The sequence below is a fragment of the Fukomys damarensis genome, unplaced genomic scaffold (genome assembly GCF_012274545.1).
Source record: "Fukomys damarensis isolate Sample0158 unplaced genomic scaffold, DMR_v1.0_HiC HiC_scaffold_17, whole genome shotgun sequence".
NCBI lineage: Eukaryota > Metazoa > Chordata > Mammalia > Rodentia > Bathyergidae > Fukomys > Fukomys damarensis.
This window is the reverse complement of record NW_022900929.1, coordinates 42,742,363-42,770,291: the sequence shown is the minus strand read 5'-3', so window position 1 is coordinate 42,770,291 and position 27,929 is coordinate 42,742,363. Positions and strand designations below refer to the sequence as shown.

The window sequence follows — 27,929 nt, the reverse complement described above, 5'->3', positions numbered from 1 at the left end:
TTTTTTTTTTTTTTTTTTTTTACCCGTATCATGCTGCTTTTATCACAGTAGCTTTGCAGAATAATTTCAAGTGGAGGATTGTGATGCCTCCTGCCTTGCCTTTGTTGCCCAGAATTGCTTTTACTATTTTAGGTCCCTGTGAATTTTAGGATTGTTTTCTCTAATTCTGGGAGATATATTACTGGTATTATTTTTGTTTTTTGGTACCAGGGATTGAACTCTGGTCGTTGCGCTAGCAAGGCAGACGCCAGAACCACTGAGCTAAATTCCTGGCCCTGTACTGGTATTTTGATCAAGATTGCATTAAATCTGTACAACAATTTTGGAAGTATGGCCATTTTCACTATATTGGTTCTTACTACTCAGGAACAAGGGACATCTCTCCATTTTCTGATATCCTCTTCAGTTTCCTTTTTCTTTTTCAGTAGTTTTCAATGTAGAGGTCTTTTACTTCCTTTGTTAGATTGATTCCTAGGTTGTTGTTGTTGTTTTTTTTTTTTTTTTTTCCCCCTAGTTTGAAGTGTGTGGTTTCCCTAGTTTCTGTCTCAGTGAGTTTGTTATTTGTGTACAGGAATGCTGTTGATTTTTGAGTGTTGACTTTGTATCCAGCTACACTACTGAATTTCATCGTTAAACCCAGAACTTTTTAGGTGGAGTTTTTGGGGTCTTATATGTAGAATATCATGTAATCCACAAATAATGATAATTTAACTTCTTCCTTTCCTATCCTTATTCCTTTTATCTCTTTCTCTTATCTAATTGCTCTGGCTAATGTTTCTAAAACATTGATATATTAAGAAGTATAGACGCAGTGGACATCCTTGTCTTGTTAAAGATTTTAGAGTGAAAGCTGATTTCAATTTTTGTCCATTAGCATGACATTGGCTATTGGTTTGTTATAGATGGCTTTTATCAGATTGAGATAAAGACCATCTATTCCATTTTTCTGTAGGGTTTTATTTATTTACTTGTTTGTTTGTTTATTGGTACCAGGAATTGAACTCAGGTCCTTGTGCTTGGGAGGCAGGGTCAGTGCCACTGAGCTAAATCCCCCACCCTCTGTAGGGTTTTTATAATGAATGGGTATTGGATTTTGTCAAATGCTTTTTCTGCATCTATTGAGATGAATAGTTTTTGTTCCTGTCTCTGTTAATATGGTATATTACACTTTTTTATTTGTGTACATTGAACCATCCCTGTATCCCTGGGATGAATCCTACTTGGTCATGATGTATAATCTACTATTTTGTTTGTTTGTTTTTTGTTTTTGGTACTGGGGCTTGAACTTAGGCCGTTGTGCTTGCGAGGCAGGCAGCGGAACCACTAAGCCAATCCCTGGCCCAATCAATGGTGTATAATCTTTTTGATGATTTGTTGCATTCTGTTTACCAGTATCTTTTTTTTTTGGTATGGGGATGGAACTCAGGACCTTGTGCTTGGGAGGCAGGTGCTTGGCAGCACCACTAAGCTAAATTCCTAAATTCCTGGCTTTGTTTTCCAGTATCTTATTGAGGATTTTTGCATCTATGTTCATTAGGGAGATTAGCCTTTAATTCTTTTTTTGGTTGGATCCTTTTCTGTTTTTGGTATTAGGTTAATGCTTGCTTCCAGGAATGGATTTGGGAGTAGGGCTTCCCTTTACATTTTATTAAAGAGAACTAGTAGCATTAGGTCTTCTCTAAATTACTTGTAGAATTCAGCATCATTGACACTTTCAGGGCTTTGGCTTTTCTTTGTTGGTATCTTTTTAATTACATCTTCAATTTCATTGATACTGGCTTATTTGGAATATTTATATAATTAATTCTTTGGTAATTCATATGTATCTAGGAATCTTTCCATTTCTTCTGATTTTCCATCTTATTAGAATACAGGTTCTCAAAGTAGCTGTTGATGAGCTTCTGGATTTCTGCAGGATCTGTTGTGGTTTACTCTTTTCACTCCTAATTGCATAGATTTGAGTCTTTTATTTTTGATAAGGTTGGCTAAGGGTTTGTCAGTTTTATTTCATCTTTCAAAGAATCAACTCTTTGATTCATTCATTCTTTGTATTGTATTCTTAGCCTCCATTGCATTAATTTCTGCTCTGATCTTTATAATTTCCTCCTTCATACAAGTTTTGGGCTTGACTTGCTCTTCTTTGTCTAGAAGTTTAAGGTTCAATATTAGGTTGTTTATTTGAGCTTGCTCTATTTTTCTGATGTGAGAATTCACTGCTATAAATTTCCCTCATAGAACTTCGTTCATTGCATTCCATAAGTTCCAGTATGTTGTATTAATATTATCATTTAATTGTATAAACTAATTTCTTCTTTAATTTCATCTGTTATCCATTGGTTGTTCAGGAGGATGCTATTTAATTTCCATGTGAAAAGCTAGGTTCTTGTGGTTTCTTTTGGCATTGATTTGCAAATTCACTGAATTATGGTCTGATAATATGAATGGGATAATTTCAGTTCCTTTACATTTACTTAATCATGTTTTAAGACCTAATATGTGGTCTGTTTTGGATAACATCCTCTATGCTCAGTGCACACACTGTGTGCAGTGTGTATTCTGCTATTGTGGGCTGGAATACGGTGTAGACATGTACTAAGTCCATTTGTTCAAAAGTTTGGTTCAGTTCTCATAATTATTTGTTAATTTTTTTAATCTAGTAGATCTGCTTGTTTGTGACAGTGGGGTAATTAGGTCCTCCATTGCAATTGTATTAGTGCTTATTTGATTTTTCATGTCTGATAATAGTTGCTTTACATTGGTGGGTTGCTGGATTTTGGTGCGTATACATTCATGGTCGTTATCTCTTTGTCTTGGATTGTTCCCTTTACAAAAATGTAGTGACCTTCTTTATTTTTCTTAATCAGTTTTGATTTGAAATCCATTTTGTCTGAAAATAGAATAGCCACCTCTGCCTTTTTCCAGTTTCCCGTTGCATGAAGTATTGTTTTCCATCCTTTGATTTTCAGGCATTCATTTCTTTTTGAATGAAATTTGGTTTTTGCATGCACCGTATTGGATCTTGCTTCTTGATACAACCTGCCAGTCTGTTTCTTTTGATTGGTGAATTGAGACCATTTACATTGATGCTTATAACTGAGATGTATTGACTTTACCTTGTCATGTTATTTGCCCGTTTTTGGTTGCCTTATTTCCCCCCTCTATTTAATTGCTTGCTTTGCCTGTTGGATTCATTCTGTTGGGGGTTCGTGGAGTTGTTATCCTTATCTCTTTCTACAGTGTCTTTCAGAACATTATGGAGTACTGGTTAGTGGCTATATATTTCTTCAGGTGTTCTTTGTCATGGGGGTATATTATTTCTCTATCAATTTTGAAAGATAGTTTTGTGGGGTAAATCAAACTGGGTTGGAGGTTGTTACCTTTTAGGGCTTCCAATACTTCACTCCAAGCTGTCTTTGACTTCAGGATTTGTGTTGAGAAGCCTGCTGTGATTCTGATGGACTTTACTTTATGGTGATTTTTTTTCTTTCTAATAATATTTAATATTCTGTTCTTGTGTTGGATTTCTAGAGTCTTGATTATTATATACCTTTGTAGATTTTTTTTTTGATCATGAGTAATTGGAGTTGTATATTCCACACTTATCTGTATATTAAATTGTTTTTCCACTGCTTGGAAAGTTTTCTCATATTACTTTTGTGAATAGGATTTTTATATTATTTGCACTATCTCTTGCTTTTTCATTTACTCTGATCAATCTTATGTTATTCTTTGCCTCATCTAGCAGCTGCTACATTGACTTTTCATGGTCCCTTGCTATTTTTTAAGAGGTCTTTCATTTCGCAATCACTAACAGAAATATGGTCTATTATCTGATACTCTGTCCTTATGTTCACTCATTCAGCTGCATGTGCTTTCAGTGGATTTTTTTGGGGGGGTACCGGGGATCAAACTGGGGACCTTGTGCTTGTGAGACAGGTAGCAGAGCCACTGAGCTAAATCCCTGGCCCTTCAATGGTATTTTTTATGTCCTGAATATCTGTTTGAGTCTGTTTCATGGACTCCATTTCTTTCTTAAGTTGGATGTCCATGGTTTCCATCATTTTTCTAAGCTCCTTTATTTTTTTATCTGTATCTATTCCAGAGTGACTAAGATTATAATGTCTTTCATTATACTCACCATCTCTGTAGTTATCTGCAAAATTATTTCTGATTGGATTTTTTTCTATAGCCTCATTCATCTGCATTTTTACTTGTGCTGTTACCACTTCAAAGAGTCCAAATTGTTCCACCTCATACTTCCTGGGTTTGCCTTTGGTGAGCTAAAGTCTAGGGTTGCATCTTGGTTAAATGTCTTCTCATTTTCTATTTTTTAAAAAATTTAATTCTTGGGTAGATGCTTGTAAATTTCTTACAGTGAGTAGCTTTATTGCTAGTATTTAGAACCACTAGGAAATGACTACTTCTTTCTTTTTGCGGGGCACAGGGTCTTGTGTGATGTATTTCAGTCCTGCCTTGAACTCACTATGTATTCTAGTCTGGCCTTGAACTCACAGAGATCCTCCTGCCTAACCCCCTGAGTACTGGGATTATAGGTGTGCGCCACCATGCCTGATTGGAAATAACTACTTCTCAGAGGTGTCTGCCAAATGTAGCTGACCTTTGGGTTTTTAGTCTATTGAAAGATCCTCTCCATTTTATTGGGCATGAGAAATTGCTATCTATTTGGCCTAGCCCATTTTTCTTTGGCACTGGCCTTTGTATTGTTTATGACCCTTAGGCAATCTCAGTCTTGGCATACCAGGAAGAACAACTGATTAGAACAATTATGTCACCTTGGCTAAAGTAGTACAATCAGCAAAACAATAGCATCCAAACACAGCCTGGAAAATGACAAGCTGTGATAACTATTGGTTTTGCCACCTTTAACTACATGATGAGATTTGTGGTTATATAATAAAATCTCAAGCCAGAAAATTTTGTGCAGTTAATATGCCCTACTGAGGCAATTTTACCTTCAGGGGAGAAAAATTAAAAGGAGTTAGGGGTAAAAATAGAACTAGAAGAAGAGGAAAAGATTAGAAGCAAGGCGGAGGACAAAGGAAGATTATGGAAACTTCAGGAAACCGGTGAATGAGACAGAAGGAAAGAAGGAAGAAATAAAAATAGGAATAGAATAGAAAAGCAATAAAAAAGCCCAAAACAATATTTATATTAAAGGAAAAACAAAACAAAAACAAGAAATGGAAAAAATGTTTTAATGTCCACTGCATGTCTCTGCTGTTACTTGTAGACAGGTTAGGCACACAGAGCCCAGATCCATGTTGATTAATCCCAACAATCCAGTGGTAGATTTAGAGGGAGTGGATCATCCCAGGAAGCCTGTACCTTTAGTTCTGAAGCTCAGGCTGGTTTCTGGCTGTGAAGCTGGAACCCAATTTGTTCAGTCTGTAACACTGTGTCATGCTGGCTTTGTACTTGGCTCCTTGACCACCTGCTGACTTAAATTTGGTTCCACCTCACCCTGATGGAGTCAGCACGCAGCTGCTCTGAGTTCTGAGCTCAGTTGGCCCTTCTCCAAGATGGCTAACAGCCAGTCACCCTCTCTTGGGAGTCATCTGAGCCTGAATAACTTATCAGCCACTGCTTTCCGCTACGCCCATTGCTGTATTCCACAGTGCATTTCTCTGTGGAGGCCTCTAGAGTTGCCAGTAGTCACCATGTGCCTGCTGGTTGCCTCACAGTGAGTCAGGGCTCAGGGAGAAAGCACCACTTGCCACCTTTTTCTTCTTCATTGAATCTCTCCTTGCTCTCCCTGTGGGCTTTAATTCTTGATTCAGATCCTTGCTGGATCCCTGGGACCCACTTCCCTCCTCTTCTTCATGTTGCTATATTCCAGTGTCTGGACACCTCATCTTGTATAGCTTTTTCTCTGCTGTTCACCATTTCACCATGCAAACATCAGTGGTTTTAAAAGCTCCCCAGATGAGTCCAATATATAGCTAAGAATACACAATAGTGCTGCTAGGAACATGTGAAAATAAAATTTAGGTAAGGATATACAGTGATGGTGAACCTTTTAGAGATTGAGTGCTCAAACTGCAACCCCAGTCCCACTTATTTATCATGAAGTGCTGACACTACAATTAAACCTGAATATTTATGTTTTAGTTTAGAAAAAATAACTCATAGATTAGCATCTTTTGTCTTAAAAGAAAATGTGTGCCATAGGTTCACCACCACTGGTACAAGCTTTCTTTTAAACAATCTGTGTTGCCTACAAGGGCATTGGAGGTGTTAAAGTTAAGCTTCACTGTTTACAAACTCTAAGTTTGCATGAATTCCTTAGTTTTAAAGTGTTTCTGCCACAGTTAAATGAGACATAAATAAGTAAAGTTTCTAGTGCAATGCAGAGCACAAAGTAGGGGTTCCTTCTCTTTCAGAAGTTGTGTATCTTTGAATGAATAAGGATTACAAACCATCATTCTTTCTCTGTAAAATAAATTTAGCACAGCCTTGTCAGGTGGAAGGAATTCCTAACAAAAAAAGCCTTTACATTACATTAACATGGAAACTAGCACAGCTCAATTTTCTAATCTTCCTGGCTGAGTGCAAAGGTATGGCCTCGTACTCTGTAGTTAAAAGTCATCAAATGAGAACTTGACACAGCTATCTGACAAACTATACCAAGAGTTAGGTGTGTTATTTTAAGTGTGTGCTGAAGGAACTGTATACCTCTTGATCAGAGGGATTTGTGTTTTGGTTTTTCTATTTTAAAAAGATGGTTTTGAGGTTTTTGTTTGTTTTTGCTATAAAGTACTGGGGATTCAACCCAGGGCCTTGTACATGCTAAGCAAGCACTCTACCACTAAGCTACATCTTCAGCCCTTTCCATTTTATTTTTGAAACAGGGTCTTTACCCAGGCTGGCCTCAGAACTCCTGCATCAGCCTCCAGAGTGGCTAGAGGCATGCACCATCATGCCCAGCTAAAATATTTAAGTTCTGTCCCACCCAAAAAGTTAGGAACTTTTCCCTTTAAAAATAGTTTTCTCTTTTAAACAGATTTGTACTTTTGGGAAAGTTAATTTTTCTTCGTAAATATCACTGTGCATACAAAGTTTCTAGAACTATGCTTTGCATAAAGTTTATAGGAGTTATTAAATAAATGCTAAAAAAGTGCATGTGAAGGATAAGATCAAATTTAATTGATTTGTATGACTTTCTCTTATGCTTTGAAATGACACAAATAGAAGCCTAACAAATAGTGTCTTCTGTTTCCTAAATTGACATAGTGCTGTCATGGGGAAAACAACTCCAGTCTGTTAAGACATCAGCATGTAGAAGAAGTCATGAACCAATGGAGCAGGTTAGGAGAGTTTTATTGGAAATATGAAGAGTAGTTTCTGGGTTTCCAGGAGGGGTCCCATGACACTAGTCAAGGCAGCCCCTCAGTCTGTGGGCTAATTATAGATAAGCAGAACAGAGGAAATGCCACTCACAGGTGGCTCTGTGGATTTAAAATGACCAGGTGGATCTCAGGCTCACTGATCCAGTTCCTTAACATGTAGGATTTCAAGGAAACTGGAATTTTAGAGAAAAACTAAGTCTTTTTCATTTTAAGTTCCTCAGCATTCAGGAGTTTAGTAGGGAGTAGCAAGTCCCTTTAATAGGGAGAGGGCTGCATCCCATATTGGCAGGAGGAAGTTCACTCCTGGACCAAACTCCTCGTTTACTGTCTCTTATTTTAATTCTTGTCAAAATGTCTGGACCCCCAACTCTATCTCAGGTCTTTCCCTTAGCAAGGTGTCTTATTCATATGCAGACTAAAATTATTTCCTGCAGTACCAGTCTTTCATTAAGAGAAGCGTTTGTAAAATGAACTGTTCCCTAATCTGTGTTGTGTGAAATATGAAGGCAGAGGTTGAGATCATGATGTGCAATAATGTGAGGCAAGGAAGTGGGGGAGCGCACAGTTAGTATTTCGTTAATTCTGCCCAGTTCCTGGCTTGCTTCAGCCCTGGGAGAGCAGCCTCAACAGTTCTAGGGTTCTTTAGGTTAATAACAATGAGCCAGAGGTGGCGTGCGTAATCCTTTCAAGGGAATGATAAACACTGTAGAAGGCGTGTCTACGAGGCCCGCTGCAAGGGTTGCAGGTCACGTGAGCGCCCTGGACTTCCCGATTCCCAGCCCTTGCCTCCCTTGAGCTGTAATCAGAGTCTGAAAGGAAGAGTAAGAGGTAGGCAGGGAAAACCGAGTGGAAGCTAAACAGAAAGAGCCAAGCGTTTCTGTAACAATGCCACACTTTACTGTGACTAAGGTGGAGGACCCGGAGGAGGGGGCAGCAGCTTCGGTCTCTCGGGAGCCCAGTTTAACAGAACGAAAACCCCGCATTCTGGCTGCAGATGAACCAGGTGAGTCCTTAGTTTGGAAGTTTCTGGAGCCTATAGTTTTGGTGAAAGAAATGGTAACTAACTTATCAAAATTGAGAATTCCTCCTCAAGCATGGAAAAAAAGTGTGGTTAAAGTATTTGTCCGTCATTTGTTTCATGCACTTGTGTATCTAATGACTTACTTTTTTCACACACTTGTTTTTCCCAACAATGAGCTCTGTGTTCATTACCAACAGGTGAAATTGAATCACGGCAGTGTATGAAAAGAGTTTTCAAGCAAAAAGAAAGGCACAGTAAAAGTCAGTTTATGCAGAATTTAGAATTCACTTACATAGATTATATGTAGAAAAGAGTCTAAATCTAACTAGTAGATGAAATTTAACTTTAGCAGTTTATATATTATATAAAGAGGGAGCATGGTTCAGTAGCTTTGTACTGTGGACTTTGTACTTGTGACTTCAGGTTAGAATTTTGCCTCAGTTTACCAGTTCAACAGTAATTCAGTAGTGAATGGTGTAAGAATTATTTAATAAAAGGACAAAGACAAGATAAAAATAATACAAGGACAACAAAAGTATAATAAATGATCAGTATGACTAGCATAGCATCAGGCTTAAAATTATTTGATCAATGTGCTCATCTCTTATTTTCTCTAAATGGTGACAGTTATACTTTCTAGGGGAATTGTGGTTTTGAATTCTTAAACATGCAATTAAAATCTTAGTTAATATTATGGTATTAAATATAGTCAAAGTTTGAAGCCTCTCATTTTTTAGATCTGTAAATTGTCAGTAAGTCCTCTATTACGTGAATAAAGCGTAATGGAGACTCTCAAAATTCCTTTTAATTCTAAGGTTCCATAATTCTTATTTTTTTTCTATAGCAGTGATGGTGAACCTTCTGAGCTTTCAGTGATAATGAACAGCCGGCCACAGCTCATGTGCCATAGGTTCGCCCCTACTGCAATCTATAGCAGTTAACACTGCAGTTCCTTGCTATAAACAGCTGTTGATTATCTGTTTCTTACCAAGTGTTAAGAGAGTTTTTAAGAAGCTTTAACTTATTTGGGATAGTTTAACAGAAATAAAAGCTTATTAAGAAAAATCTTTAGGGGAAAAAATGAGAATCAAGACTTGTCATGTAGAGGTACAAGATCCCAACAATGAATGTAACTGTACTGTATCCCTAAAATGTACCAATAAACTCAATTAAAGCTGAAAAAAAAAAAGAAAAATCTTCCTTTAATTTATTTTTTTCCTTTAAGTGAAAGAATTTATTAGGAGAAGATAAAAAAGTTTTTATTGGGACTCTTTCCGCTAGGTTATTTTCATTTTGCTGAATTGTCAGTGTGATAAGAAGCTGAAAACAAATTTAACCGACTTTGAACTTGTGCTTGATTCTCTATGACTTCAGCTTAAAGGAGTTTCTCTCTCAGACTTGTATGTATTTGAAGCTGAACTTTGGCAATCACTTAGATTTTAATCCCTCTAGACTTTTGTCTTTTTTGTTGTCTTCATTACTTTCACAAAACTAAAAGTCCATCTGTACCTCATTTCATTTCTCACTGTTTTTATATTCCCTTCTCCATCTTTTCTGTATTTTCTTTCTTTACTAGACCTAGTATGTTTGGAGGAATTTTCTTCTGATTAGAAGAGAGCATTCAAATGACAAGTCTTTTTTTAGCAGCCATAAAAAGTTTGATCGTACCCAAACTTTTAATGAAGTAACATTATTAGGCTTAACTTATTTTCTTACATATTAATTGCTTTGAACAAGTAAGAAGTGACATATATAATCTAAATTACATTTAGTTTTTTTGTTTTGTTTTGTTTTTTGTTTTTAGGTAGCAGGGATCAAACTCAGAACGTTGCGCTTGTGAGGTAGGCGCTATGCCATTGAGCAAAATCCCCAGACCTAGATTTAGTTTTTTTGAGGTTTTGTTTGTTTTTGAGACAGGATCTTGCTATGTAGTTCAGTCTGTCCTTCAACTCACAGTACAACCCAGGACTTGAAATAGTCCTCCACAGCCTCCTGAGTGCTGAGATTACTGGCCTGCACTACCATGCCTGGCTAACTTGAATTTAATAAAGTTTTGTTTTTTATTTTTTGGTACTGTGGATCGAACTTGGGACCTTGTGCTTGTGAGGCAGTGGAACCACTGAGCTAAATCCCTGGCCCTAATAAAGTTTTTTATTTGGTGTTTTCATAACAGCCCAATAAGCACAGTATCCACTCAAGTAGGATGAGAATGTCTTATCTAAATTATCTGTATTGTAGGGTTAAGTTGGAGGGAAGATAAAAATGTAAGTTTTTTTTTTTAATCCAACCAAGAAATAAAATGTTTTTGAGGATAGATTTGGGGTTTTCTGTTTCCTTTTGGTTTGGTCTTTTAGTTTTAATTATTTACTTACTTATTTTTGAGTACCGGAGATTGAACTCAGGTCCTTCCACTTGTGAGGCAGGTGGCGGAACACTGAGCTAAATTCCCAGTCCTTGGCTTTTAGTTTTGGTTAGCTTTGCTTGAAATATTTTAGCCCCTTGTTTTTCTGAGTTTAAAACTAAAATCCTACCTTGATTGTGGTTTTGTTGTAGGCACTTTTAATTCACACTGGCCACTTATGTCACCAGTGGCTCTTTTTGTTGTTGTTTTATTTTCTTTTTTTTCCCCTCTGTATCTATGTGGAGAGAAAATATGTAGTGTCATATAAATTAAACATATTTAGAAAGCTAGTCATCCTTTAACATAGGTTTTTATTTTTGTTTATTTATTTTTTTGTTTGTTTTTTTTTGGTACCAGGGATTGAACTCAGAACTTTGGGCTTGCAAAGCAGGCGACAGAACTGCTGAGCTAAATCCCCAGCCCTAACATAGGTTTTTAATGATATTTGAACTAGACAATTTGAGTCGATAAAGTAGAAAATGAATAAAGATACTTTAAAAAAATACATTCATTTTTGCATGCTCGCTCCTCCAGTGTCAGTATAATAGAACCTTACATAAATTTGGTTTCTATGTATCTTTTTTTTTTTGGTACCGGGGATCAAACTCTCAGGTCCTTGTGCTTGCAAGGCAAGCCGTGGAACCACTGAGCTAAATCCCCAGCCCCATAAGTTTGGTTTCAAAAGGCAAAACAAACTCAGATTTCTGGACATTTTTGTTGTTTCTTCCCCATTCTGTTTTCTCAGCAGCCTGTCCACAGAAATAGCACTTAACCACACATTGTACTGCTATCATCTGTTTGCTTATCTCTCTCCCCCAGGAAGCTGATTATAAGCTCTTTGAGGATAGATCTTGTCAGATCATTTTGTATTCCCAGATTCTAAGCAATATAGTAAGCAGTTCAGTGAATAGACATGTTCTCTGCCTTTCTTATTCATCAAATGTCATGCCAGGTGTTGGACCTTTTTCCTAAGGCTACGAAGGTATAAAAGTTTCATGCCCCTCCCCCCAGGTAGCAGGATGGTTTTGGAGTCAGGGACTTGCTTTGAATACTATTCCTACTAATTACTACTAATTAGTAGTAATGATAATTTGTAATCATTAGTACTTGAGTGACTTTCACCAAGTTGTTTAACTTTTTCCCTCATTGATAAAACCAAGGGAATAACAGTACCTACTTTACTGGGTACTTGTGAGGATTACATGATAGTGCAATCTCTGTGTGTGTGTGTGTATGTGTGTAAATAGAGCATATGCGGGACAGCATTCAAAAATAACTTTCTTTTATTTATTACATTGTGATTAGTGGTTCAATAAGAAAGAGAAACAGGTCTGGGTAACATATGATGGGGAGAATAATAAATTTCCAGGTGGGGATCTTGGACAGGTATTTCAGAGGAGAGGACACAGTAGATTCTTGAAGGAAGGATTAAAGAAGATTGCAAGCAATAGTAATAATTGAAGGTTAGAGAGGATGGTGAAGCATGGTGGTAAACAAGAATTTAGAGTAGTTAGCGCTGGGTGTGTGGTAAAGAGGTGAGGGAGGAATGTAGACTGAGGCTATTTACTGAAATGTTATCAATTCCACCCTGTCCCTACTATGTGGGTGGTTATTGCCTTTTTCAGAAATTAAAAACAGGCTGGTGACTTGCCTCAGGTCACATGGTAAGTAACAGTCAGTGTTCAAACTTATATATTCTGTGTGCTTCTTATCATACCATGATATCAAATCCTAACCTTCTAGATAGGAGAAAGTTATTTTACATCTTAATGTACATAGCCCATGGAACTTGATACAGTATTATCAAAACTTGTAGTCCTGGTAGGACCTGTATATCAATCAGTTTCACTGTTTATTTCATTTGCTTAATGAAATAGGAATGCTGCATTTCTTTATTTAAATATTAAATATGTGTATTTTTGCAAAATAATTGTTCTAAATCTTCTTGATTCTTAAATCTTCTTACATTGTTTATGGATTAGGCAAATTTGGACTGCTGGAGTTTATTTCTCTAGACACAGCAGATTAGATTTTCCTTCCCTTGGATGTAGGTTTCTTAGGAAACTTTCAGAAATGGACCTATAGCAATAAAGGGAGGAACCTATAAAGGTGTTGAACAGCACCTCCAAACATTTACTCACTAGTACTACTGACTGTAAGAGTACATGAGAGATTTCTGTTAGGTGAAGTTAAAATTTCATGAATATCTATAAGGATGTTAGACTAATTAAACACTAGTTCTTATTACCCGTGAAATCTTATATTCTAAAAAAGGAGATTCAATTACCTTCTGTTATTAACTAACATTTTAAAAATATGTCAAAATAGACAACTATAAATATTCTTCTCTGCATGGATAAATTCTTTTCTGTAGTGAAGATTTAAAAGCCTTTAATACCAGCACATGCTGGCATGGGCTCATGTGCAATAATACGGCGAGTGTGCAGGGAAATGAGGCTGGCGCAGTGATGGATGGGTGAACCTGTTAGCCAGCAGGGGAGAGGATTCTACGAGGCCACTTACTTCCCTTCTCACTTTTCCCTTTAGATTTGATTCTGGTCACAGTGCCATAAACCTTGTTACATCAGAATCTAAAAAAAAAAAAAAAATAAAAGACAAATTTATTTTAAAAATATTAGTCCCAGCTACTCAGGAGGTGGAGATTGGAAGAGATTGCTTGTGTCCGGGGCCTGAGGCCAGCCCAGGCATCATAGTAAGACCCCATGTCAAAAAAATAGAACTGAAAAATAGAAGCCTTAAAAAACAAAATAAAATACTATGCACACAGGGCTTTTGCTAACCTAACCCAGCTAACAGAAACATTGATCTGAATGTTTTAAAATCTGAGTAAAAAGTTTATCCTTCAATTTGTCTCCATAAGTAGTGTTTTTCTGCCTCCCTCCCAATGGCCCAATATTCTAGCATTCTCGGGAAGACTAACACCTCCCTAAAATGACCTAGCAGTTCTTTTATCCATGATTTTTACTTGAATACGAGAATACAAAATTAAGTCTCCTTTCAGCTCTGTACATCTCAAAACTTTGTGTAGATTGTGACTCTTCTATCATACTATATTCTGACATTCTTGAATACATTTTGCTATTCCAATGCTAATCTTAATTAATTTATTAAATTTTCTGATTTCCAGAATGTTTTTTGCTCAGCCTACCAGCCCTGTGTATAGTCTCTCCTTTTGCTTCACAAGAGATATACTAGATTTCAACTGTTTAAATGGTATAAAAATAACACTTCTATAAGAATACACATATAATATACTGCTTAATAATTGCTTTTATATATCCTATACTGAAGCAGCATTTACTATAGGAGTGTGAAAATATAGTAAGTATAATTTATCATATTGTAAAATAGTCAAAATATTTTCAGATTTCAGGCTGAATTTAATATATGGCATAGGTTAAGGAATTAATTGGTAAACTCTAAAGACTATAGCATTTCTTGGTTTTTGCCAAGTCAAAGAGGGAGCAGTTTTATGCAGAAAATGCTACCAAGGGCCGGGGATTTAGCTCAGTGGTTCTGCTGCCTGCCTCGAAAGCACAGGGTCCTGAGTTTGATGCCTGGTACCAAAGAAAAAGAAAATGCTACCAACATTACAGTAGTAATACTAGCTATGGTGATCCAACGTGGTAAGTAGCAGAGCCAGTGTTAGACCATGAACCTAACAAATGTTGGCTTATTTTCCACTCATAACAACCAGGACAGGTTTCCATTATCACCATTTTAGAGATTAGGAGTGTGAGTTGCTAGGGATTTAAAAATTGAGACTGGTGACCATTACTTGCCTCAGGCTACATAGTGAGTATAGCAGACAAGTTAGGTGGCAGATTTGGGATTCAAAGTAAGGTCTGTGTTTTCAAACCACACTGTTTCTTAGCTTTAAAAATATAGGTAAATTAAAAAAAAAATGTTTTCTGCAACTAGCCTGCTTTATTTTCTTGGTAGTTACAGGATCTCTTTATTTTATCATTATGGGTTTCTCAGAGTTAACTTCTCTATTATTTCATGTATTGGGTTGCTTGTTTTTTTAATTTTTAAATTTTTTTATTTATTTTTGGTTTCTTGAGGCAAGATCTTGCTGTGTAGTTCAAGCTGGCCTTGAACTCACAGTGTAGCCGAGAATGGCCTCGAACTCATGTCAGTTCCCTGCTTCGGCCTCCCAAGTGCACCACCATACCTAGTTTGCTTTTTTTATTTGCTCTGGAATATTTCCAAAGGTAAAATATTCATTCAAATGATGCTAAAATGTAGAAATCTGAACAGGCAAAGAACTTGACTTAACATGTTCACGACAAGGCTGTAATTCGTATGTCTTGCTGCCAGGCAGCTCTGAATTCATGAGGGCAGACCGTCATGCATACGCTACAGTGGTTCAGACCAGTGGGAGCATGCTCATCAGGCAATCATTCAGTTGCCCTCTGGTCCTCACACTTCTAGGAAGCTTACACACTTGTCAGTGAGATAGAAATGGGAGACTTCCACACTAAGGTTATTGTTGGAAAAAACTGTCGTAGGAAGTAAGTAAAATCATTGATTTTCTTTTTTGCGGGGGGTACTGGGGATTGAACTCTGATCCTTGCGCTTGAGGTGAGGCAGGTGGCAGGCACCACTGAGCTAAATCCCTGGCCCCTAAAATCATTGAATGTTAGTATTAAGAAACACACACACACACACACACACACACCCCACTGAAGGTATGCATATAGCGTTATTTACTTATTTCTTTTTAGGATCTTTTGAGACAGAGACTCACTCTAATGCGGGCTGGCTTTGAACTCACTGCATAGTCAAGGGTGGCCTCAAACTCATGGTGAGCTGCCTTCCTCAGCCTCCCAAGTGCTGGGATTATGAGTATGTGCCACCACTTCCGTCATGATGTGTTTATTTTAATAGAAAAAATTATAATGTATTATTTAATGGATCTTATCACTTAGAATGAAGCTAAATTACGAAGAAAAGTCTGTCTGGGTATGGAGGCACACACCTGTAATACCACTACTCAGGAGGCTGAGTTAGAAGGATCATGAGTTTGAAACCAGCCTGGACAACTTAGCAAGACCCCATCCCAAATAAGTTTTTTAAAAATATTTTCAAAGGCCTGGGGCTGGGGATTTAGCTCAGTGGCACCTCACCTGTCTGGCAAGGCTGAGGTCCTGAGTTTGATTCCCAGTACTGGAAACAAAACAAAACCTGAAGAGGTAGCTCAGTGATACAGCATTGTTAGATTTGATTTGCAGTACTTCAGAACAAGTCTGTTAACTTACACAATTTTAACCTGTTCTAGAGTTCTACATGATAAAGTAAATCTCATTTCCTTTCCTGTGTTCTTTCCACCTTAGCATCTTCTTATAACAGAAGATTCTGATGCTTGTATTAGAAATGGTGGGACAGGGTTTAGTTCAGTGGTTTCACTGCCTGCCTTACAAGAGCAAGAACCTGAGTTTGAACCCTGGTACCAAAAAAAAAAAAAGTGTGGATCTATAATAAAAGTCCTCAAAAATTGTCTCCCATCTTTTTCCCACCTCATTCCCCATGTTCATAACTTTTTTCTTTATTGAAACTCTCTTTTCTTCTGACTACAATTTAAAAAAAACCCTGCAAATAACAACATTTAACCTCATCACCTCAAGACCAGATTCATATTCATTTCCTCTAAATGACTTGCCTCATCTTAATTTTGATTATTACACTTATCAGTATCAGTCAACTCTCAAATATGCTCTGCAGTATGCTTTAAACTTGCATTCTCATTTTAATTATTTTTATTTCTTCAACTATATTGTACAGCATTACATGAGGGTGAAGGATAACATTCTAACTTTTTAGAAAAGCACTTTTTTATTTTGAAAAATTTAAACTCAGAACATTTCAGTGAACTTTCTGTATCATGGATGTTACCTATTGATATTTTTCTTTAGTTTTAGATGTTTTTTTGTTGTTGTTGTTTTTTGAGACAGGGTCTCACTATGTAGTTCAGACTATTCTGGAACTCACTGTGTAGCCCAGGCTGGTCTTGAAATCACAGTGATCCTCCTGCCTCAGCCTCCCGAGTGCTGGGATTATAGGCATGCGCCACCATACCTGGCTTCAACCTTTTTTAATATGTTGGAAATACTTTTCCCAGTTAGTTTTTCTTTTAGGTTTTTTTGAGGTGTAATTGACATAAAATTAACTGCATTTTTTGTTTGTTTAAGACAAGGTCTTGCTATTTATGTGTTTGGGCTGTCCTTGAACTTACTATGTAGTCCTGTCTGGCCTTTAATTTGCGGCACTCCTTTTGTTTGAGCCTCCCAAGAGTGGGGATTACAAGCATGTACTGTCACGCCCAGCTAACTGCATATATTTGAAGTATAGTTTGAAGAGTTTTGACAAACATATACGTCCATAAAAATTATCATAATCAAAATAATGAATTTTTTCATCATGCTCAAAATTTTTTGTGCACTTCATAACCAACTCTTCTAATTCCCCTGGTCCCCAAACAACTACTGATCTGTTTTCTCTTTTTTTTTTTTTTTTTTTTTTTTTTTTGGCACTGGGGATTGAATTTGGGACTTTGTGCTGGTGAGGCAGGTGGTGGAACAACTAAGCTAAATCTCTGGCCCTGATCTGTTTTCTCTTACTGTACATTAGTTTGTAATTTCTAGAATTTTATATAGTATAATTATTTTTGTTTTTGTTTTTTTTGTTTTTTTTGAGACAGGGTCTCATTATGTAGTTGAGACTGACCTAGAACTCACTATGTATTCCAGGCTGATCTCAAACTCACAGTGATCTTCCTGCCTTGACTTCCCAAGTGCTGAGATTACAGGTGTGTGCTACCACGCTTGGTTATAATACAATTATTTTGAAATTCATTCAATCTAGTCAGTGTCTAATATTCCATATTAATAGTCCCATTAAGACCTTTCTATTTCTTAGGATTTTTTTTCCCAGAACTTTGCACTTAAGGCGGTAGTTGAAAACAACAGTCTGGGGATTTTTGGAATTCACAGAGGATCTTTAAAATTTGACTTAGCCGCGTGTGGTAGGGCACATCTTTAGTCCCAGCTTGGGGAGGCTCATTTCGCCCAGGAGTTTGAGGCCAACCTGGGCAACATAAACATAGCAGGACCCTGTCTCAAAACCAATTAATTTATTTGTCAAGATTTGAATGTTTTGGAGCTAGTTTATAAAGTGAACCTTTCAGAGCTGGTTCCACAAAGGTGGCTACTTGAATACCCCAGTGTCCCTCTGCATTCCTAGTTCCTTACATCTGTGTGTCTCAGGCGAAAAGGCCCCTGGATCTAATGAGCAGTTGGGTACAGGTGAGGCCGTGGGCTCTGCAAGATCTCTGTCAGGGAGAGCTGGCACAGGACTTGTCCCTGAAGGGCTGGACAAGAGCCCAGAGAGCCTCAGGATGAGATTAAGATGGGAGATTCAGGAAAGAGCTTGACTTGCCAGAGATTCAAGTTTTCCTGGAGGATAAAAAGAAAAGAGCCAGGCCATGGATCTCCCTATTCCTGAGGCTAGAAGACGTAAGGAGACAAGAGCAGGAGAGCTTCCTCCTGGGCCTCCACCAGGGCTGGTGACTTACCTGCTGACCCTGCCTACCCACAGAGGTAGAATCTGCTTTGCCTTTCTGTTTTCTTCCCTTATTTTTGAGATGGAGTCTTGCTCTGTTGCCCAGTCTAGCCTTATACTTGTGATCCTCCTGTGTCAGCCATCTGAGTACTTGGGATTAGAGCAGCCCACCTGCCTTCTTAAGATTGCCACTACTTGTAATCCTTCAACAAACAAACCTAAGCCTTATGAGATAACAAAAACTGGTCTAGGGAAGAAAGGCAAAAGAGAAAAATCACTGAGAATAAAATTTACTGGGCCAGAAATGTAGCACACAGTAACTTGAACATGAAAATCATAAATAATGAGATATTTTTTTCCCCCTTTTTGTGACAAAGTTTCACTATGTAGTTCAGTCTGGCTGTGAACTACTAGGTAGCCCATGCTGGGTTTGAAATCACAGTGATCATCCTGCCTCAGCCTTCAAAGTGTTAGCATTACAGGTGTGCGCCACCATGCCTGGCAATTTGAAAATTTAAAGTGAAGTGAAAAAAGACTTTAAAAACAACAACAAAAAAATTACGGCTTTCCAGCTAAATACTTATTGCCACTGGATTCAATCCAAGCACATGACTGAAAACAAAAACCTGAGCTAGGGACATAGCTCAGTGGTAGAGTGCTGGTCCAGGTTTGATCCCAGCACTGAAAACAATGGCAGCTTTCTCCACTAAAAGTAAGAACTATTAGAGAAAAACTTTTTTGCCTTGTCTACCTACTAATCCTTTGTCAACATTTAGTGTCCAGAATACTGTTGCATATGGTAGGCAGCTGATACATGATTGCCGAATAAAAGAATTGTTGAGTGCGATCAACTATTGCCCTGAAAGATTATTTAGAAGAAATACTTGAAAGTACATAGTCAAAAACATTTAAAAGATGAGAAACTTGAAAGACAGATTCGGGATACTTAAGGGGGATATTATGGGTTCCAGAAGAAGAAAAAAAGAAAAGAAAGCAATAGTTAAATAGAAAAAAAAATTCTTCAAGACCAAACTGCTCACCCTGCACCTGGAGTCCCTGAGGTGCCACCACGCCAGGCTCACTTTGTCCTGCAAAGGCGTGAAGCAGAAGATGAGAGAAGCCAGAGCCTTTGTCCCCTCCTGAGGACCACCAAAGCTGGCTGGGTGAACTTTGACCTTTGTTTGCTTTTACCCTCTGTCATTCCTTGAGACCTGTTATATGTGGGATGCAACTATATTTTTGTCTCATAATTTTTCAGCTTCTGAATTACTGCTGAGCCCAAATGTGGGTTAGCAGTTTTGTATGAGATTAAGCAAGAGAGGCCTAGAGACAAAAATAGGTGATTGAATGTAAATGACTTCTCACAAAAAGCTCTCAAAAATCTTTGCCTAGCTGAGCAATTCTGTAATTTCAAGGACTTCATACTGAAAAATAGTGTTTCCTCTTCTCTATGTAAGGAGGTGTTAAAAGCTGAGCCAGAGGACACGGTACAGAAAAATTCCTGTGTATTAAATTCTCTTCACACTTAAAAAAAAAATTTCTTGAGCTAAAGACTTGTATGTGCAGAATGAAGTCTTAGGAAAGAACATTGATTAAAAAAAAAACAAAACACATACACATCTAAGGATATGCTGGTAAAAATTTTGAGCTCCAGGGATTCGTCTTAGAGGCTTCCACATAGAATAGGGAATATCTATAAAATAAGCAGAATGGTATCAGAATTCTAATCCACCACCCTGGAAACTAGGAGACAGTGGAAGAACATTTACTAGATTACCATGAGAAAAAAGACTGTCATCTCAATTCCTTGTTTCAGGTGAAGATATTATTCCGCTATAAGGGGGAAATGTTACACATAGGCAAAATTTTGAGTATACCACCCATTTAACCCCTGTGAGACTATTCAAGAAAAGATACTAAACAAATAAAAAATGAACTAGAGCAGAGATCACAGATGAAAGTGTTAGAAACAATAAACATTCTTTGGGAATGTGTTATATCAATGCGAAGTAAGGATTTTAACCAAAAGTTTCATACTTTAGGGAACAGATCCATAATAGTTGCATTGTAAAAATGCTAAAGAAGTCAAAGCAAAACTACAAAAATATGGGAGGGAAAACAAGAAAAAGCTTTCCAAGTGGAGATGAGAGGGAAAGGGTCAATATGCACCTGTGAACATGTACATCATTGGTCACCAGAGAAAGCACATTCACTAGGATAGCTATAATCAAAAAGGCAGACAAAAATGTTAACTTAAAATGTAGGGAAGTTGAAACCTGAATTCACTGCTTGTGGGAACATAAGGTGGTATTTATAACTCTTTGGAAAACAGTTTGGCAGGTCCTCAAAAATTTAAATAGAGGGCCAGGGATTTGGCTCATTGGTGCTGTGCCTGCCCAGCAAGTGCAAGGTCCTGAGTTCAGTTCCTGGTATTGGAGGGAGAAAAATTAGGTCTGTCCCTTCTCATGTAAAAATAGTTACCATATGTCCTGGCAATTGATTATATGTCCACACAAAACCTTACACAAGAATGTTCATAGCAATATTACTCATAATAGCCAAAGAGTTGGAAACAACCCAAATGTCTACCAGTTGATGAATAAATTGTGGTATGTCCATGTAACATTATTTGGCAATAAAATTAAAGCACCAGCCTGATGTAACTTGGATGAACCTTGAAAATAGGTGAAGTGAAAGAAATTAGTCACAAAACACCGCAATGCTGTATGACTCCATTTTTGTGAAATGTCCATAATAGACAAATTTATAGAGAGCAGTTTAGTGAATGTTTGGACTGGGTGGGGTGGCTGAATGAAATGGGGATAGACTGCTAATAGATAGGGAGGGTAAAGTTAGATTATGGTGATAGATGCACAACCATGTGACTGTATTAAGAATCACTGAACACTTTGAGTAAATTGTATGTGTCTTAGTCTTGTTTAAGCTGCCATAACAGTACTGTGGACTAATTTATAATCAACAGATTTATTGACCCATGTTTCTGGAAGCTGAGACAAGGTATGAGCATCAGATGAGGGCCTTTTTGCAGCTGTGGGAGAGAGCAAGAAGAGGGAGAAGGGCCTCAAAATTGTCCAGTTACAACAAACCTGCCATGATAATGTCATTAATCTTTCACGAGGACTGGGCTCATTTCATAGCTTAATCACTTCCCATTTGGCCCCTATCTCCCAATACTTGCACTGGGGATTAAGTTTACAACACGCCACTTTTTTATGGGATGCAGTCACATCATAATGAGTATGAGGTGCATATTGAAACTAATTGTTAGAAAAGGAGTTAGTATTAATAGCACGAAACAACTTGCATGAATCTCCAAGGCATTAGGCTGTCTCAATGAAGCCAGTTTCAAAAGGTTATAGAAAATTAAGGAGCCATTTATATTTTTTTAATTATGGAAGATTATGTCACATTTACATGCTAAATTTTTAAAAATCTCAACATGTATACAACTGATTCTAATTTTTCTACACTGCATGGAAAATACTTTGGATCACACAGCTACAGAAGGACATGAAGTATCACAGTCTTGAATATTTTGCATCTGCCCCAGAATAATTCTTTGTTACTTCTATTTAACTATGAAAATACTGTCCTCTACTTATACTTCATGCTTCTGTAGTTATATATTTGTACTATTTTTATCAGTTTGTGGATTTGGTCCAAAAAACTGTCTTTATCTCTGAATTATACCCCACACTTTTGCATGTATATGTGTGGGGTAGAGTATGAGGCATTGAATGCAAGGGTGATTTTATCACTGAGCTACATCCCCTGGCCATTTTTATTTTTTTAATTTGAAATGGTCTTATTACATTTTCCAGGCAGGACTTGAACTGGTGGTCCTCCTGCCTCAGCTTCCCTCAGTGCTAGCATTATAGATGTGGGTCATTGAACCTAGCTTTCTCAGGCTTTATTAAATTTCCCTCTGCTGTATGCGTATTTCCTAGGAGTTATAGGACATATATTAAAGTTATAACTGTCTTTATCACAGATGAGCTCTTTAGCATTTATGGAATTTACCTCCATGGATTTTTAGGAATTTCAACAAAACCTATTCAAATGAATTCAGAACACAGAGTTTATCTACTGCATTTTGTTTTACACAAATGTGAAGCCCAAACCAAAAAAAAAAGTGTCCTTTTACAAACATTTCTCTGCTTTGGACATACCCCAAATACCACTTTTCCTCAAGGACTTCCATTAATGTCATGTCCATACTTAGTACACATACACACCAGAATTCAAAGGACATAGTTTGTGAGAAACCAATAGTAGTGGCAGCTCTGCCTGTGCTTTCTACTGTCTCTTTCCACCTCTTCCTGCCTGGAGCCCAGTGTTTTCCCCAGTGCCATCAATCTCACCCATCTCTCTGCCCAGCAGTGGAGCCCTAGGGCAAAAGATGGGTGTGCATGGCCCACATAAGACCTGAGGCTGGTTCTAATCCACTCCAACTACATAACTGCTTGGTTGCTACTGTCTGTAACTGCTTGGCTACTGCTGTCTAGTTATCTCTGTAAAACAAGTCAAATGAGCCAGAGGGAAAATTGTTCAATAAATTCTCATGAATTTCTTCAGGACTTGTATGTCATCCTCTCTGTTCCCATGGGCATGTTTTGGCCTTTTTAGTACTTCCTACCTTAATTGGCTTTTACTTCATTTCAGTCATTTTCAGTCATTTCAGTCATTTTCTGGGGGAAATTGGAATGGCAGCATTGCAGTCAGAGTTCTTTTCAGAGAGATGTTTTCCTCTCTGCTCCCTTCAGTGGCTCTTCCAGGGTTACTAACCCCTTGGTCTCAGCTCCTTTTTCTTTATATTGACTTTTGTGAAGTTCATCCTTCTCTTTTCAACTCTAATGATAACTTTTATATCTTTATTTTTATCATTAACCTTTTATTGAATTAATCTTGAATTTCTATTTCTTTGAGTATTTTTTTTTTCAGCACTGTGCACTGAAGCCCGAACCTTCACACTGAGCTACATCTCCAGTGGGGGACTCCATGCCTTTTTCTTTTTCTTTTTCTTTTTCTTTTCTTTTCTTTTTTTTTTTTTTTTTTTTTTTTCTTTTTTTTTTTTTTTTTTTTTTTTTTTTTTTTGCTGTGTTTCTCTGGTGGGGCTTGAACTTGTTGTTCTCCCCAAGTGGCTGGGGTTTCACATGTGCACTACCATACCTGGTGTCATTCTTTTTAACTTTTAAAATGTGTTCACTGATGTTTTTCCTACTGTCATTCTTAATCTTGATGGTTGTGTTACTGCAAAGAACAAGTGGTAGGGTGTGTATGTGGGTCTCTCAGCCTTGAAAATGTAGCACCACAGACTCATCATTTCCAACATCAGTTGTACCATCGATACTCTTCATATGTTCTTCTGTAAGATTCTAGTTAGCTTCCTTTCTCATTTTTTTTGCAGCTTAATATGTTTATTAAGTCTCCATCCTCTTTTCTCATATGACAAACGTCTATTTCAGAGTAAATTATATTACAGAGCCTGGGATTTAGCTCAGTGGTGCCGCGCTCTGCCCTGCAAGTGCAAGGTCCTAAATTTGATCCCTGGTACCAAAAAAAAGCAGAATAAATTGTATTTTAAAATCCTTGTTCCCAAATTCTTAATGACATATACAGAACCCACCAAATAAACATTTTAACACTAAACTTGCTGAGACATTGTGAGGTTTATATAAGCTACCTTTGGCCTCTACAATTACAAGAGGTGCTGGACGTGGTGGCCATGAGCATCCAGACATTTATTAGTATGGCAGACTGCTGAAGTGGGCATCCATTTTTTTGGTGGACTCTGTATGTTGACATTGTCCTTTGTTGTTGTCATCATTTTCATCTTCCTCCTCCTCCTCCCTCCCTTCCCCCTCCTTCCCCGTCCTCCTCTTCTTATTCCTCCTCTTCCCCTTCCCTCCCCCCTCCTTCCCCTTCCTCCTCTTCCTCTTCTTCCCCCTCCCCTCAGTTTCTTCCTCCTCCTCCCCCCTCTCCTCCCCGTCCTTCCCCTTCTTCTCCCTCTTCTTCTTCTTCCTCCTCTTCTCCCCTCCCTCTCCCCTCCCACTCTTTCTCGTCCTCCCCCCTCTCCTCCTCCTTTCTTTTTCCCCCTTTCTTATCTTCATTCTCCTTCTTTTCCCTTTTTTAAAAATTTTCTGGTACCAGGAATTGAACTCACTTGCACTTGCCAAGTAAACATAGCGCCACTGAGCTACAGTATCCCTGGCCCTATCTTCCTCCTTATTCAACACTAATCCACATACCTGTGCTCTAGACAGTTGTTTCCTTTCTTGCTCCTGTGTTTTCTATTTCTTTACTGACTTGACCTTGTATGTTTCAATATTTACTTTCTTCTTCCCACTTCCCCTTTCTCCTTTTTATTGTCTTTCTTACCAGTTGTTTCCAAATAATTATTACAACTCTCCCTTTCTTGTCCTCATTTGAATTGTGCCAGTCCATTGTTCCTCTTTTCTGCCTTTTGAAGCCATCCATTACCATGGGGGTTTTCTCAAATATAAACTCATACTGTTTTTACTCTACCGTTTAAAACCCCATAATCTCTCCCCATTGCCCACAGAGAAAGGATTGTGCTGCTTACAAGTTCATACATATACTTTAGTGAGCTAGAGCATCCTAGTTTAAGAGGTTCCTTGTTTATTGCTGTTTTATCCATACTACACCCCAGATATAACAGATGCATTCAAATGCCCCTATGTCTCAATGCATTTGTTTATCTTCTTGAAATATTCTTTCCTCCAATTACCTACCAAATACTTAAGACTGAGTTCAAAATCACCTCTTTTTTAATGGGTTCTGTTATTGCTCCAGGGTCCGTAATGTGATTTATATATTCCCATATCTTTTTGTCTTTACCATGAATATAGTACTTTAGTCACACAGTGTAGTCACTTGTCTATCCCCAGTGTGCTGTAAGCCCCTTCAGGGTAGCTACTGTGAGTTATACCTGTTTAGAGAAATATTAAACCTGTTAGAAAGTTAAACCTGAAGGAAAGAAACACTGGAGCCCTTGGAAGGAAGTAGAAGTCAGGTAATTAGAGAGGAAGGACATTTTCAATGAAAAGATGCATGTGTCTGAAGTAAAGTTTCACAAAATATTCCAGAGAGTAAGGGGCAAAGAGTTCATAACTGAACAGCAGGTGACAAAGTTAGAAAAGAGTAATAATAATTACAAAAGGTAGTTTAATAATTTTATTTGAAGGCAAATCGATATATCTGATATTAATAATGAGCTATCATTCTAGTATATTTCTTTGTCATTAAAGAGGAAATTTAATTTATGTCATGGGCCCGGAAAAGAGGTTCTGTTGAAGATAAAATGCTGTCAAACAGCATCACATGCTACATATCTTTTTTGAAAGAAAGTGAATTGTGGCAAACTTTACTGTTGTCTTATTTTAAGAAATTGCCATAGACACCCCAGCCTTAAGCAGCCATCAACACTGAGGTGAGATCCTCTACTAGCAAAGAGATTGTAATTCCCAAAGGCCCAGAGGATCACCAGAATTTTTTAGCAATAAAGTATTTTTTAATTAAGGTTATGTAGGTGGCATATTGTGGTTTTTTTTGACATAATGCTATTATACATCTAACGAATTACAATATAGTGTAAATGTAACTTTCATATGTACTGGGAAACCACAAAGTTTGCTTGACTCCCTTTACTGTGGCATTCACATTATTGCAGTGCTCTGGAATCAGATCTGCATTATCTCCTAACTATATGTGAAGCTGTTGGTATAACTACAGAATCTCAGGGTCTTCCCGTGAAATTGAACCTTTAAGGTTAGTTTGTAATCCAGGAATTTATAATTTAGCAAATACCCCATCATTGTCTTGCCTGAGCAATTTCAGAAAGTCCTGGTTTAATGGAAATAGTGCTGAGTAAATAAATGAGTGAGCAAATGATGATCCCGAGGGTTATCTTTTAACCCTAAAATACTGATATTCAGCATTTCCCAAAGTACATACTGGAAGAGTAGTTACACAAAGTATTTGATGCAAAATGGGTTATCTCATGTATTTAGCAATGCTGAATGAATATTCTCTTTTGGAGATTAAGCGTCCACTAACATATTGAAGTGTATGAAGTTATACATTATAGAAGTCTACTTAACTATTAAACAGATTTGCCAGATTTACTTACCTCCTTACCTCAAGCCATTTTCTCACCAATTCTCTATTAATTCACTAAGGAATGTGCACTTATACAATGAGAAATATGTAGCATACATATATGTGCAGTTCATAGCTCTATACTACTGTAATAGTTTATCTTCATGGTTGACTGTCTTTACAAACTGCTTACATTGCAAATGGTTTGAACTAAACTATAAAAACCCAGCTAAAAGATCTTTGTCTCCCCCTCTTTTCTCCAAGTCACATGACAATTTATTCTTTATCATTTACTGGGATACATTAAGTGCATTAATGTTACAAGGAAATAATTTCAGTCCATTTTTTTTATTTCATCTACCTAATTTAAAAGGTATATGTTTGGTTTTATTTGAGCTCCTGTACTGATCTATAGAATGCCTCAGGCTTTTTATTGTGACCTGGTTATATGATGACTTAGGTGTAGCTTAATTTATGAAAGCCACCAGATGGCACAAATAAATTATTGGCACACTGTCCCTATTGCATGAAATAATTTGGTTACAATAAATGTCATTTTGAGTAATATTTAGGATAACTTCCACTCTTTTGTTTGTTTTTGTTTTGGTACTGGGGATCAAACTCAGGACCTTGCACTTGTGAGGCAGGGGTGGCATTACTAAGCTAAATCCCTAGCCTCTCTTTGATTTGTATTTCGAAACAAGGTCTTGCCAAAAAGTTCAAGCTGGCCTCCCGAGTGCTGGGATTACACATGCCCAGCACAACTTCCACTCTTAAGCAAATGTGAGTACTCCCTTACCAATCATATGCCAGAAGGAAAAACGTTAAATTGGAGAGTTCAGATGTAAGACAATAGAAATGTTTCCACAAGTAGAGCAGTGTTATCACGTTGAGTTTGGATTGCACACACAGAAACACCCTTCAACTTTAGCCTACTTAACAACTGTGATTTTTACTGGTATGGCTAGTTTCGCTCTAGTGGTTTCATGAACTTGTTTACTCTCTCATTTGCCCTGGTTTTACCTTTTACATGTACTCTATCACTGAGCCACACCGTATTTACATATATTAATGAAACATTTGCAGGTTTTGGAGGTTAATCTTCAAATTACCAAATGAGTATCAAGTAAGGATTACCCAGAAATCCTTTAATTATTGTAAATTAAAACAAAGTCAAAGTTGAACATGTAGGAACTACACAAGCAAATAGATGAGGGTGTTCAGAAGGAAAGTTCTAGTGTGGCCAGAGAGTACACATGCACCAGTTTACAGTCAGAAGACAAACATATTACATGGTGTAGGAGGGATTAGTTATTTTTAGGAAAAAGAAATAGACATTTGTGTTTTCCTCCTTAAAACCATTACTGGTCTTCCTGAGTTGTCTGAGTAGCTTTCTACTTCTATTCATTGGACATATTCC

General features: G+C 37.4%; 1 protein-coding gene across 4 annotated transcripts in view; it reads left to right on the top strand.

Annotated features, from left to right (window-relative positions):
• Slc12a6 (solute carrier family 12 member 6) overlaps window positions 1-27,929 on the top strand; it is a 90,553-nt gene that overhangs the window by 17,278 nt on the left and 45,346 nt on the right. The window contains exon 1 of one of the 4 annotated variants that reach the window (XM_010624603.2): window positions 8,116-8,370. The exons of the other annotated variants lie outside the window; for them this stretch is intronic. Within the exon in view, the coding sequence (XP_010622905.1) occupies window positions 8,253-8,370 (118 nt within the window). The 5' untranslated portion in view covers window positions 8,116-8,252. Of the gene's footprint in view, window positions 1-8,115; window positions 8,371-27,929 lie in introns of those variants that run through there. 4 annotated transcript variants of the gene reach the window in all.